We start from the raw sequence: 14,878 nt of genomic DNA on the forward strand, positions 1-14,878 counted from the left end.
TGTGTTGTGTGTTGTAGTGTTGTGTGCTGTAGTGTTGTGTGTTGTAGTGTTGTGTGTTGTAGTGTTGTGTGTTGTAGTGTTGTGTGCTGTAGTGTTGTGTGTTGTGTGCTGTAGTGTTGTGTGTTGTAGTGTTGTGTGTTGTAGTGTTGTGTGCTGTAGTGTTGTGTGCTGTAGTGTTGTGTGCTGTAGTGTTGTGTGCTGTAGTGTTGTGTGTTGTAGTGTTGTGTGCTGTAGTGTTGTGTGCTGTAGTGTTGTGTGTTGTAGTGTTGTGTGCTGTAGTGTTGTGTGCTGTAGTGTTGTGTGCTGTAGTGTTGTGTGCTGTAGTGTTGTGTGCTGTAGTGTTGTGTGTTGTGCTGTAGTGTTGTGTGTTGCAGTGTTGTCTGCTGTAGTGTTGTGTGTTGTGTGCTGTAGTGTTGTGTGTTGTAGTGTTGTGTGCTGTAGTGTTGTGTGTTGTAGTGTTGTGTGCTGTAGTGTTGTGTGTTGTAGTGTTGTGTGCTGTAGTGTTGTGTGTTGTAGTGTTGTGTGCTGTAGTGTTGTGTGTTGTGTGCTGTAGTGTTGTGTGTTGTAGTGTTGTGTGTTGTAGTGTTGTGTGCTGTAGTGTTGTGTGTTGTAGTGTTGTGTGCTGTAGTGTTGTGTGCTGTAGTGTTGTAGTGTTGTGTGTTGTAGTGTTGTGTGCTGTAGTGTTGTGTGCTGTAGTGTTGTAGTGTTGTGTGTTGTAGTGTTGTGTGCTGTAGTGTTGTGTGCTGTAGTGTTGTGTGCTGTAGTGTTGTGTGTTGTGCTGTAGTGTTGTGTGTTGCAGTGTTGTCTGCTGTAGTGTTGTGTGTTGTGTGCTGTAGTGTTGTGTGTTGTAGTGTTGTGTGCTGTAGTGTTGTGTGTTGTAGTGTTGTGTGCTGTAGTGTTGTGTGTTGTAGTGTTGTGTGCTGTAGTGTTGTGTGTTGTAGTGTTGTGTGCTGTAGTGTTGTGTGTTGTGTGCTGTAGTGTTGTGTGTTGTAGTGTTGTGTGTTGTAGTGTTGTGTGTTGTAGTGTTGTGTGCTGTAGTGTTGTGTGCTGTAGTGTTGTGTGCTGTAGTGTTGTAGTGTTGTGTGTTGTAGTGTTGTGTGCTGTAGTGTTGTGTGCTGTAGTGTTGTAGTGTTGTGTGTTGTAGTGTTGTGTGCTGTAGTGTTGTGTGCTGTAGTGTTGTGTGTTGTAGTGTTGTGTGTTGTCTGCTGTAGTGTTGTGTGCTGTAGTGTTGTGTGTTGTAGTGTTGTGTGTTGTAGTGTTGTGTGTTGTAGTGTTGTGTGTTGTCTGCTGTAGTGTTGTGTGCTGTAGTGTTGTGTGTTGTAGTGTTGTGTGCTGTAGTGTTGTGTGTTGTCTGCTGTAGTGTTGTGTGCTGTAGTGTTGTGTGTTGTAGTGTTGTGTGCTGTAGTGTTGTGTGTTGTAGTGTTGTGTGTTGTAGTGTTGTGTGCTGTAGTGTTGTGTGCTGTAGTGTTGTGTGTTGTGTTGTAGTGTTGTGTGTTGTGCTGTAGTGTTGTGTGTTGTGCTGTAGTGTTGTGTGTTGTAGTGTTGTGTGCTGTAGTGTTGTGTGCTGTAGTGTTGTGTGTTGTCTGCTGTAGTGTTGTGTGCTGTAGTGTTGTGTGTTGTGTGTTGTGCTGTAGTGTTGTGTGTTGTCTGCTGTAGTGTTGTCTGCTGTAGTGTTGTGTGTTGTGCTGTAGTGTTGTGTGCTGTAGTGTTGTGTGTTGTGCTGTAGTGTTGTGTGCTGTAGTGTTGTGTGCTGTAGTGTTGTGTGCTGTAGTGTTGTGTGTTGTAGTGTTGTGTGTTGTAGTGTTGTAGTGTTGTGTTGTAGTGTTGTGTGCTGTAGTGTTGTGTGCTGTAGTGTTGTGTGCTGTAGTGTTGTGTGTTGTAGTGTTGTGTGTTGTAGTGTTGTGTGTTGTAGTGTTGTGTGCTGTACTGTTGTGTGCTGTAGTGTTGTGTGTTGTGTGTTGTAGTGTTGTGTGTTGTGCTGTAGTGTTGTGTGCTGTAGTGTTGTCTGCTGTAGTGTTGTGTTGTGCTGTAGTGTTGTGTGTTGTGTGTTGTGCTGTAGTGTTGTGCTGAATGTGTATCAGGCTGATGTCCATCTGCTTTACCTTCGGGTATGGGTAGTGTTTTCCGCCGGGGTAAATCGTCCCGGTGAAGCGCGGCAGCTGCATTTTGGGCACAAGAGTGTCATTGATGGAGAGAAAAGCCAGACTGGATCCAGAAGGAGAAAACCAGTGAGCGACTGCAGAGCGCAGAACCTCCTCTGATGGAGGAACAGAGAAACCCAGAGACAGCGCAATTATGATCATATAAAGCAGCAGAGGACAGCGCTATAATGGCCAAATCATCCAGCTGTGGTGCAGTGCTGTTCACAGCGCTGGTGATGCTGTTTTACCCTCATAAAGCCAGTCCGGCACTCCATTATATACGAGTCCGTCCTGCCCTGAAGACGTCAGTCTGAGAGAGCTGCTCTTCACGTCTGGCCGATAGTAGATGTTATTCTCAAATATGAAGACCTGAGACAGAGAGAACGAGACGAATATCCCCCAGAGAGGAGAACACACACCGTTACTGCTGTAAGACTCAACACACTCTTCAGAGGCTGCATTAATCTCTGAGCTGACCTTATTCTGTCAGGGTAAATACACTTTTCCTAATGCGTTACAGTTTCATTATGAAACCATCATTGTGTTCAGTGTAAAGGTCAACAGAGTGACTCGGCTGACAGATGAGCTTCTGTTGATGAAAGATTTGGCTCAGTAGTGTTTGTTTGTGTGTCTGGTTATTTGGGTAAATGTACGGTGACGTGCTCCACTCTATATGAACACAGGCACTGACTGATCTGTGGCTGTAGCAGAGGAGAGCGCCCCCCGCTGGCTCAGCAACACCACTACCACTGTCCAGAGACTGACAGTACACTGCTTGTCTTGATAGCTCAGTGCAGTGCAGTGCGTGTGTGTGTGTGTGTGTGTGTGTTTCTCACCAGCTGTTGACCGTGATTCCCCCATGAGGCGAACTGTAGAAGACAATTAGAGACCTCTGGAGGGTTCAGTTCATGCACTTCCCTGCATCACACACACACACACACACACACACACACACACACACACACACACACACACACACACACACACACACACACACACACACCTATTATCATCACTTTCTGATGTGCATGGCGTGTCTGATCTGAAACACACTGTACCTTGTCTGCAAGTTGTAGATCAAATAAGATGCCAGGAAGGAGAATCGATACACCTAAAACAACACAGGCCAACATGTCTTGATCAGATTGATTTTGATATAGTATTACATTTACTTTTTTTTTTAATGAAGCTTGTTTGACCTTTCTGACATCATATGCCAGCAGCATGTGTGTGAGGTCTGGAGAAACGGCAAACCGGGAGGCCTTGAACTGCGTCTGCAGGACAACAAACACACCAGGAGTCAGTCATCAGCATCACACACCATCAGCAACACCTTCAGCATCATCACTGTGTTTGTAAGAATTCATTTTAAGAAAAGCTATTTGATTAAGAAGAGTTTTCTTTGAGTTTTTGTCTGCGTTTCTTTTGTTGTGGTTCTTTTCTGTCTGTCCAACAGGTCTCATCAGGAGCGCACACCTGCGCTGAATCTGGTGTCGACACATGGGAACTTGCTGAAGTGTTTGTGGAGTCCATTTAAACCTGGCTGTACGCGTGCTCATGGAGTCTCCTCTCTCCCAGCTTGCTTTTGTTTCATTATGAGAACTCGTTATGTTGTACTTTCCCTAAACTGTTGCAGATTAGGAGAAATGGAGGCCGATGCTTATTTTACCACTTTTGAGCGTGTGGCTGAAATATGAAGATGGCCAAAAGATATGTGGACACTTGTGCTTCACAGTAATCTGGTCGGTTAGTAAACACTGCAGTACCCTGAGCACATGAGCTCGTGCCTGAAGCTTATAGGCAGACATTTTGGGATTATACTAAAGCCCAAAAACAAACTGTCCTTGAGTTTGCGAGAAACGTCTGTTAGAGAAATTGTGTGCTGCGACAAAAGTTACCACATTTGAAAGTTTGCAAGAACTAGTTCTGCTTTAGGATTTTAAAAACGGTCTACCAGACAATGTTGTAGTGCACCTTAATGAGCCTTAAAAAGTACCGCAGTCATGGCTGATGAGTATGTGTTGACCCATGAAAAGGATTTTGTTATGTGCCGGCCGACACGTCAGAATGTAGAGCACCTAAATCCCCTGCACTTGTGAATGTTCAGAAGTCGGAGGCGTGCATGAAAACTGTTCTTAAAAGTCCAGAGAATGGTTCAAAGCCCACGTGTTTCTGCTGTCTTGAAGCTGATCATCTTACAAGCTGTCTGCGAGATGTGAAAACAGAAAACTGCATGAAAGATGAAGAAGGTAGCCCACGCTGTACTACAACCCAAAGGTAAGATTGAAACTAATTTGAAGTAGCCCTGTTTTCAACCTTTTCTGACTAAATGAACAGTTTCTGTTCTCTGTGACACCGGTTCAGGACAGTTTTATTAGGAGGGGAGTTCAGACCCTCTGGACTAAAATAACCACCAGGATGGATGTTCTTGTCCACAGTATAGAATTAGCTTGTGTTAAACTTGCAATTCATTCTGTGTATTTAGACTTGGATTTGGTAACTGGTCTGGTGAAGGTGGATGATGATGATGATGTAGCCTGTAAAGATTGAGCAGGAGGTAAAGCTTTTCCCTCTCTAATTGTGACTAAGGTTCCTGTGTGTGATGGGAATATCCTGACATGTTTGTGCTGTAACACATCCTCAATCACACATGTCTGAAAAGGTTGTTGATTTGTCTGATTCGGTTTTTCTGTGTGCAGATCCTACTGAGCTGTCTGTGGATACTTCTGTCAAGGTGGACAGTGATAGTGGTGCTGAAGTTCTGATGGATAAAATGAGCCAGACTGAACTCGCAGCTGCTCTGACGGCAGACTTCTCTGTCAACTTGCATAAGTGCCTAACAACAGTCATTTAGACGGGGTATAAGTGTGCTGTCATTTGGACAACGGCTTTTTGATGTGCAAATAGAATTCGATGACACACGCGTGTGAAGGTCTACATCCTAGATTTCAAAATGTGCTTTCTTCTGCTTTTTGAACTGCAGTATTAAAACCAGCTCATGATCATCTAATGTCTGGTCAATTAGGAGTTAACAAGACTCCAACGCGTGGCTCAATACTGTTCTGGCCAGTGTAGCAAACTACTGCTGTTCTTGTTAAGAATATCTATAGGTACACAAGCTCAACCAAACTCTCCCTTATGACCAAGGGACATAGAGACGTGTCCATTGCCTGGAAAAGCGTCATGTGGGTGCAGAGCTGGTCATCATACACTTTACAGTGCTAGGCTCAGAAGAATTCAATTTTTAGAGGAATTTAAGATCTAGAAAAGGAGAAAATGGGGCAGGTACAAAAGTGTAGCGAGTGTGGATGAGTGAAAAACCAGAACAGCCCAGAGTCCCATCACCTCTGGCCTATACTAGACTAAAGCAGTGATCGTTTAGTGATCAGTAAAGAAATTAGTGTTTCCACATTTGAGGAGAGAGAGAAAGAGAGAGAGAGAGAAAGAGTGAAAGAGAGAAAGAGAGAGAAAGAGAGAGAGAAGAAGAAGAGGGTCTTCACCACAGTCTCTCCATCTTGGAGGAGTTCAGCACAGACTGGGCATTGCCCATTAACATGCAGAAGTCCAAGATCATGATCTTCTGTAAAAAACCTCGTCTGGCTGATAAAAAAAGACACACTTTTAAAATCAGAGGAACAATACTTGACCACGTCACCTCTTATAGTTATTTGGGTTTGACAATCACAGCTTCTGGACACTTCAGTCAAGCTCTAAAAGACTTGACCGCTAAGGCACGCACGGCTTTTTATTGTATTAAAAAAACCTTTTTAAGTTTAACCCACCCATAAAACTGTGGCTGAAAATATTTGACTCCATTGTAAAGCCAGTCCTGCTGTATGGCTGTGAACTCTGGGGACCCACATTTAAATTAAACTATGAATCTTGGGAAAAAACTCCAGTTGAAATCTTTCATCTGGAGTTTTGCAAAAACATCCTCGGAGTTCACAGAAGCACACCTAGCCTTGGTTGCAGAGCAGAACTAGGCAGGTTCCCTCTGCTCTCAGAAATCCAGAAGAGAGCAGGGAAGTTCTGGCTCCATCTGTCAGACTCCAGCCCAGAGAGCTACCATCAGCAAGCCCTCATATATAGAAATGCACATCCGGCCAGCGACCCCATGCACTATCTGGTGGAAAAACACCAACTAAATTCACAAACCCTGTCCCAACATATAAAGACTAAAGAAATAGAAAAGATTACCCAGGAGGATTATAAACTCAATTGGCAAAATAAAGTACAACAAATAAAAAAGTTAGCGTGCTTCAACCAGATTAAACCTGGTTATGAACTGGCCCCGTATCTGACCAACATTAAGAGCCCCGGTCAGAGAAAGCTGATGAGCCGGTACCGTCTGAGTGGACACAGTCTGAGTGTGGAGACGGGCCGACACAAGCGCAGCTGGAGGAGCCCAGAGCTCAGACTGTGTCCACACTGCTCTGCTGGAGTTGTGGAGGATGAGCTGCATTTCCTCACTCAATGCAGCAAATATCAGAGCATCAGAGAAGCTTACTTCACACAAATGTCTCTGATTCTACCACAATTCCAGCAAGCCACAAATACGGAGAAACTCCATTATATTTTGGGAGAAAATGAAAAGTGTCTCCACCTAGCAGCACAGTACGTGTCCTCATGCCACCATATGAGAGAAAAAGGCTGAACCCCCTCATCCCTTATTAAAGCTCTCTGTCCTTTACCATTTATTATTATATACTTTTGTTAATCTTTTTTTTATTAACTTGTTTATTGTGACAACATATATGTATAATATAACGATATGTATATGTGTTTGTTTATTATTACTTATATTTCTTTTATCTATATGAATGTTCTGTATTTTGTTATTGCTTTGGCAACATTCTGATTTGTTTTACAGTCATGCCAATAAAGCTCTTTGAATTTGAATTTGAATTTGAATTTGAGAGAGACAGAGAGAGAGAGAGAGAGAGAGAGAGAGAGAGAGAGAGAGAGAGAGAGAGAGAGAGAGAGAGAGAGAGAGAGAGAGCAGAGAGAGAGAGAGAGCAGAGAGAGAGAGAGAGAGAGAGAGACCGAGAGAGAGAGAGAGAGAGAGAAAGAGAGAGAGAGAGAGAAAGAGAGAGAGAGAGAGAGAGAGAGAGAGAGAAAGAGAGAGAGAGAGAAAGAGAGAGAGAGAGAGAGAGAAAGAAAGAGAGAGAGAGAGAGAGAGAGAGTGTGTGTGTGTGTGTGTGTGTGTCCTGGTGAATAAGTGTAGCATTTTGACTGGTTGTGTTTGGAAAAGAAAAGCAAGTTGTTCCTGTTAGATGTGTGTTTTAGGTAGAGAATTGTGCGTAGAGTTTTGTTAAAAGTGTTTTATTCAATTAAATACTGAGTTGAAGACTGAGAAACAGCTTCTGCTGTTGGAGATCTGAGGTGTAGTGGATGTGCTTACTTTTGAAGACACAGCAGCCAACACGGTTACATATATGACCCTATATTAACATCATTTATTCATATTCCATCACTTACAAATGTGGAATTCTTCACTAAAATCTCAGCCTGACTGGACTCCATATTCAGCATCTTCACATCTCCATATCTGTCTCTGTAGACGAGTCGATGATCTGCACACACACACACACACACACAACACACACACCACACACACACCACACACACACCACACACACACCACACACACACCACACACACACCACACACACCACACACACCACACACACCACACACACCACACACACCACACACACACACACACACAAAATGGTGTAGCGCCAATAATTCAGATTCAGCAGCTGATTCCCCAGGAGATCTTTCTCACCAGAAACCCACTGTGGGTCCAGATGGAGATCCAGCAGCTCCACGGACAACAGCTGATCCAGGGTCAGGCAGGAGCCAGCAGAGCTCTGGGCCTCCGCTGAGAATACACACACATATGCACAGAGAGAGAGACATGTATGCGCACACACACACACACACATGCACGCACATACATGCACACAGACAGACAAATAATGCAAAACTAACACTTGATGCGTTTTTCCTGATTTGGTCTGAGATGTTTTGTGATGATAATGACTGATGTTGTGGTGGTTATGTAGCCCACTGTGTTAGATGTGCAGTCTGACATAACGACACACATCATAAAATAAAGTTTCTTTATTTTGGCCTCTTGTCAAGATGAGATCTAAAACAGGTCTAAAACAGATCTAACACAGGGATCAAGCCAAAGGAAGGCTGTAGAACTCTTATTTTTATCCACCGTCTTATTTTCTCTCAGATTTGACTCCCCAGAGTATCTGACATCATGTTCCTCACTCAGCACATGAGTTAGGGCTCCCCCTACCCTAATACATCTAAAACACAGACTGCTGTAAAACTCGTCAAGGGCAGGGAATCGCTTTCTCTGGTTAACGGCAGGGAAAGAGTGAAGCGAAATCATTTATTGATTTGAGTTTGACACACATCATAACACCAGCTGTACATGTAAAGCACAAGTAATGTCTTTCAGTTCAGCCCCATCCAGCGGCCGTCATCCTTAAACCAGTCTCCACCATTAAGCTGCTTGCTCTTCTGTCCGTTTTTTACATGTTTGCTCACACTTTCTTTTGCCGTCTGAAGTGTGTCAAATGCTTAATTCGCGGCATGATATTCACTCGATTTGTGCCACAGGATGTCTAATCGCACATTTGTATTGACTTCACATGTAAATTACGCGCACTTCACCCACATCTGCTCACTGCACAGGCTGCAACAACCCCTCTCTCTATGTGATGTCAGGATTGTGAGGGCGCAGGTGAGAGAGATACAAGGTGAGCTTTAAATACGCTTGCATATTTCCTACGCTTATTTCGTAAAGTGCATTGTATGTTTGCCATAACAGGTTAAAGGGATATTCATTCATTCATTCATTTTCTTTTCAGCTTAGTCCCTTTATTAATCAGGGGTCAACACAGTGGAAAGAACCGCCAATTTATCCAACATATGTTTTACACAGCGAATGCCCTTTCAGCTGCAACCCATCACTGGGAAACACCCATACACGCTCATTCACACTCATACACTACAGCCAGTTTAGTTGATCAGTTCCCCTATAGCGCATGTCTTTGGACTGTGGGGGAAACCGGAGCACCTGGAGGAAACCCACGTGAACGCAGCGAGAACATGCAAACTCCACACAGAAACGCCAACTGACCCAGCCGAGACTCAAACCAGAGACCTTCTTGCTATGAGTTGACAGCACTACCTACTGCGCATTGCCCATAAAGGGATAGTTCACCCTAAACTTTAGGTGTTTTAATTTCATTTCAAACTATGGAGATCCTTTATTTTAATTTACACTTATTAACTACTGGCTTCATTTAAAACATCTGACGCCACACATAAGCTAAAAACACATAATATACAGTACATAGCCTAATAGCTGAGGTTAGGTATAATCCTAACACAATTATTAATACAGTACAGCACACATAAATTCATATGTAGTTACGAAGATTAACTAGTATTATTGATAGAGCTTCTCTGAATAAGTGTGTGTGTGTGTGTGTGTGTGTGTGTGTGTGTGTGTGTGTGTGTGTGTGTGTGTGTGTGTGAATGCAGTAACTGAGAGCTCTCTAATCTGAAACATGTACCTCAGCTCTGTCTGACTGAACATTTATTAAGAAACACACTCACGCATGCACACACACACCTTTAGACAGCAGGAAGATGGACAGAACGATCAGTGACAGCATAAAGGAGATGACGAGAAGTGAGATTCCCACACCCTTCCAGTTCATCTCGCTGGAAACACTCCCCACATCCTGCAGACACACAGACGTCACAGTTAATCATCAAGCTTCATCTGTAACTCATGCTCAAATGGCTTGTTTTCTCTGACTGGTACAGTACAGTTCGGGTCAGTACGGGTCACCTTTATCAGGCTTGCGTTTCCACTACTACGTCATGCTCACTTGAATAAATGTCTACGGTAAAGCTGTACGGGTCGCTCACACATCATATGAGCAGCACTTCTCACAACACAGATGCTTTACACACATAAACACTTCTGTATAAATGTTCATTACTACCTTTTCCATGAACAGGATTTGATTATAACTGCAGAACAATGACAGTGGAAAATAGCCTACTGTAATGTCTGCAATTATATAAACTGAATAAATAAATGAACACATACAGCCCCTTACAGTCCCCTATATCATACCAACCACAGAAGAACTACACACAGCAGACATTTCAGCCTTATTTAGGCTCAGAACACAAAGTATAGCCCAGTCAGTGAAAACCTCTCATCTGTGTGTGTGATCTTCAGCAGCACATGTAGCCTCTGTTAGAGAGTCACTCCGTCATTCTCAGTTCATATTAGTCTAAAAGGTGATGATAAACATTTAAACAAGGCAGTTTGTTCACGTTTGCTGAAGAAGTAATGTCCTCCTTTTTCCAGCTTCTCCTTTTTTTTCTGCGCTTCACTCTCGCGTTTGTCAGTGTCTGACAGGATCGGGTTTCAAAAGCAGGTCAATAATCAAGCGCACGTTATTATCATCAGCTCAAGAAGTTTGTTATTTCAGATACAGATGCACGGCTCGCGCAAGCAAGATCGCGAAACCGCTCTAACTTCAGACCGGCTCGTAAAAAACTTTGGGGCACAGGGTAAACTGCTCTGCTTCTTGGCATTGTGGCTGCTCATCAAGATGACAACAAGGTTTATTTAAGCCTGGATCGACCATGGCTCGTTATTATATGTAGCAGTGTGTCTAGCTCCGGCTTTTGGTACCCTTTCTCGTGTTTGGTACCTTTTTGAAAGGGTGCCGATAAAATGGTACAGTATGGTTCAGCCATAAAAGCATACTGAACCACTCAATGGAAATGGGCCAAAACTCAGCTCCTGGATGGCCGCAGCTCTGCAGAGTTTAGCTCCAAACACCTCCAGCTCACACCTGCTCTAGAAACTCGAACACCTTGAGGAGCAGAACGGCAGAGCTGCGGCCCTCCAGGATCCAGTCTGATGGAAAACAGAGTGACCTGTAATGATGGACAGAAGAAAGGCAAAACTGCGTTAACAAGACATTTTAATAAGACAATATCAACAAGAATATGGTGTGATGTTAACAGCTTATACAGAAGAGAATAACTGATCATGTTGTCTAATTTAACATGTCATTAGTTGGCATCTTTGGTCATTGAGTTGAAAATAGTTTGTGCTGTTGCTTTAATAGCATCCTCCTTCAGTCAATCGCGTCTCTGGTGTTTTCATGTGCTTTTAGTCACTGAAGCGTGTGGTGTGAGCCAGTCTGAAAGGTTTCAGTGTTTTATGTTACGGGTTTTATGCAGTGAGCTTGTTTTGCACTGTCTGCAGTTTAAGAAGTGAAGTAAAAGAGTTTTGACTAGACTAAATCTGATTGTCTTTGTGCTATTTTTAATGAATCTCTGAACATTATTTTGTCCTGACATGACCACCGTTACCACACCGCTTTCCGTTTGGACTGAGTCTGAATTGATGCCTGTCATAAACCCACAGATGTAATGCTATGAGAAGTCGCTGCTCTGCAGAAGTCAGGCAAATATATTAGTCAATTGAGAACATGTGTAGACTCTGGTTTGATTACTGCTGTCATTTATTTAGTTTTAGTTCAAGTAAAACTCTGTACTGAGATCTGTCTTTTGCATGACACAGGCTTTACAGTATGATGTCCGTCAGCAGATTCAGCACAATATGAATAAATCTGTTTGTTTAATTCTCTTTGTGGTTGTTTCAGGCTCCATCTGCATCACTGCAGGATTATCATGCTGTTACCGACCAGTAAGAGATTACAGTTCCTGAGTTTACATTTAATCTCAAGCATCTCAGACGTGATACAGACAGATCAACTTTTAATTCCGTGGTAAAAAGTCAGAACAGCATCAGGACGATTTAATGTAAATGACATGCTTTATAAACATGATCTGTATGATCGGCTCGCCTCTTCAACATGCATATGAGGAAGAATTAAACTCTCCAGTGAAACACACACTCTCTCACAGCACCACACACACACACACACACACACACACACACACACACACACACACACACACACACACACACACGTATAGCACATAGGCAGCGCTGCTGTTCCTCGATGCTCTACATTTAGATGCACTCAGTAAGTTTGCGTCTCATGAATGATTGAATGAAAGTCCTCTGCGTCTCCCTCGAGATCTGCCTGACCTTCATCCACATCAATCTTTAATCCATTGCGTGCTTTAACTGAACATCAGATCCTTTATTTTGATCATGAAACTGATCAGTGACTGACCCTACAGCTCGGGAAACCGAGCTCAATTGTTTGTCAAGTATTAAGCTCTTATGAGTGAGAGAACGCGTCACACGCAATCTCCAGTTTGTAAAGTGACAACAGAGTAAATCTATCTGTCAACAACAGCGCTCATTTACACAGCGCACGAGCGGTTTCTATAACTTTGAGTTTCATCCATTCAACTTTGAGTTTCATTCATAATAAAGTTCCACACACACACACACACACACACACACACACACACACACACACACACACACACACACACACACACACACACACACACACACACACACACACACACACACACACACACACACACACACACACACACACACACAGTTCTGTTCTCTCGCAGATGAAGTTTCTCACCTTGACGTCGATGGACGAGCGCCTGTGGCAGTGGTTGGACACTCCTGCGGTCTGGTTCATCTCTGCGTCTGTAGTGGAATGAGGCTGAAGCCGAGAGCAGCAGCAGATCCAGCTGTATGTCTGTGACGCAGCAGATGCAGAACATCTGTGTGTGGAATCAGCATCAGCGCCCGTCAGTGTCCGTCTGCTGGATTACTGAGCGCACTGAGCGATTTACACAAGTAGGACACGCGCCAGCAAACAATCACCGCACACCCAAAATAACCACAAACTATGATGAGCGTTGAGTAAAGCAGAGCAGAGAATAAAGTCTGTTGTGTTTCAGTCTTAGATCCTCTCTCCTTCATCGTTCTTTTCTCTCCTTTATCTTCATCTTCACTCATAGTCCCTCTTCATGCCCGTCTCATTTCTGTCCTCAGTTTAGCAGAGTTTAATGTAGCTGAATGTGAAATCATATCTTATACAAAATAATGTGAGAATTTCTTAATGAAAGCAAGATTAGCTCTTTCTGAGGAAATATAAATCTGTTTCAGAGTCTGTCAGTGTTTTCTGTCTCTTCTTTACGTCGACCACAGTGAAGGAGAATCAGCAGTTAACCCTGAGCCTGAGCTTCATGTCAGGGATATTCTGCTGGAGTGTGCTGTGTGTTTACAGTATTCCCGTTTACTTTGTGATGTACAGTATATTCTTTATTTCAATGGTGTTCTCTCTCCTCTCAGCTTTTCTCTAGTTTTATGCTGGTTTAGTTTAGTTTATTTGTTTACAGGGTCAATGCACATTAATAAATATTACTGTAAAATGTGCCAGAATTAGCCAAGAATGGCTATTCTTCATCTGTAGACTCCTTACAGAATGTTAAAAAGTCACACCTAAAATAGAAGCTTCTTGTATCTTGTGTTCTTATCCTCATCTTTCTCTCTGATATGATTCAGACTCTTTCTGTTCTCTGTATGAAAGCAGAAATTGACTCGTGTAAACAGTGACGTTCAGTTCATCTGTATAAAAATCTAACTCATTATCAAAGTCTATCATGTAAACAATAAACATAATATGACCTCCCAGCTAGAAATGTTTAGTTCTCTCCATGTACACAGAATATTGTAACACAGGCTCGTCCTGAAAACATTGTCCCGCGGACGTTTCTGGAGACCATGAAATATGTCCCGGGGGGTACGTATTTGTGCAGTTTTTGTCTTTGTAAATCCGCGAGAGGCCGATGTGTGTGCTTTTTTGCATCTCGAACGTTTCTCGTGAGCACTGTTCGTGCCCGCGCTGTTCTCGTGTAAAGCCACCAGAGGCCACTGTTGAGTGACCGTCTGTCCAACTGACTGAATAATTGACTGGGTGACCGGCCAATCGGACGACCCACCCTCCGCCTCCTCCTCCTCCTTCTCTAAACCCAACCGGTTTTAGCGATTGACTCTGTTATGAACTCGCTCTTTTTATTTCTTGAATTCTGTTTTTGTCTTACCTGATTTCTGGAACCGCTCTTCCCCAGACTCGATCCAGGTCATGGCTGTCAACTCCCTTCTGGGTTTTCACTCCGCCAACGTACACGACACGCTAACTGGACAAACTGGTTGCAGTGGGAAAGCCGTCCACACAGAGATCAGCTGTCAGCCGGCGAGCGTGAAGATAAGTGGTGTCACACCGCCCCATAGCATTTGCTTAAAAAAATTAACTGCTGCCATACATTCCCCAGAAACATCCATGGGACTACGTTTTCAGAATGAGCTTGGGTTGGAATATTACCAAGCAATGTTGCATTACTGTTTGTGATGGGTAGTTTTCTTTAAGTTCCCATAATGTTCTCTTTGATGGTAGGAAGCATTATCTAAATACGTTCTAAATACGTTGCAAAGTAGCATGGCTACAACATTATACTCTAACATTATTAAAACTTTTCATCATATTGCTTTATTTCACTTCCCAGAACATTCTCTTAAAGACAGGTAAGTGTTCTCTAAAACGTTGCAAGCACATTTGCTGGTAAATGGTCTAACAGGGTTGTGCTTATTCCCTTAATGAGTTTGGGTGTGTTTTGCAAATAAACCTATGAGAGTCTCATCTCCTATTGCCTTTAAGAGTTAGTTGTCGCTC

The 14,878-nt window shown here is 43.2% G+C and overlaps 1 protein-coding gene across 2 annotated transcripts in view; it reads right to left on the reverse strand.

Moving 5' to 3' along the window:
* The window catches only part of LOC101886052 (inactive dipeptidyl peptidase 10), a 30,095-nt gene extending 16,371 nt beyond the window's left edge, over window positions 1–13,724 (reverse strand). For both annotated transcript variants that reach the window (XR_015499933.1, XM_087268481.1), the window contains exons 1-9: window positions 12,779–13,724; window positions 9,802–9,913; window positions 7,930–8,025; window positions 7,620–7,714; window positions 3,341–3,415; window positions 3,200–3,252; window positions 2,978–3,059; window positions 2,390–2,510; window positions 2,103–2,257 (exon numbers count right to left, since the gene is read on the reverse strand). Coding sequence is in view for 1 of the 2 variants with exons in the window: in XM_087268481.1 (XP_087124607.1) it covers window positions 2,103–2,257; window positions 2,390–2,510; window positions 2,978–3,059; window positions 3,200–3,252; window positions 3,341–3,415; window positions 7,620–7,714; window positions 7,930–8,025; window positions 9,802–9,913; window positions 12,779–12,838 (849 nt within the window). In the remaining variant the exon portion in view is untranslated. The remainder of the gene's footprint in view (window positions 1–2,102; window positions 2,258–2,389; window positions 2,511–2,977; window positions 3,060–3,199; window positions 3,253–3,340; window positions 3,416–7,619; window positions 7,715–7,929; window positions 8,026–9,801; window positions 9,914–12,778) is intronic.
* Window positions 13,725–14,878: the final 1,154 nt, after the last annotated feature.

Source organism: Danio rerio, chromosome 9 (genome assembly GCF_052040795.2).
Source record: "Danio rerio strain M-AB ecotype USA chromosome 9, GRCz13ab, whole genome shotgun sequence".
In the NCBI taxonomy this organism is placed as follows: Eukaryota; Metazoa; Chordata; class Actinopteri; order Cypriniformes; family Danionidae; genus Danio; species Danio rerio.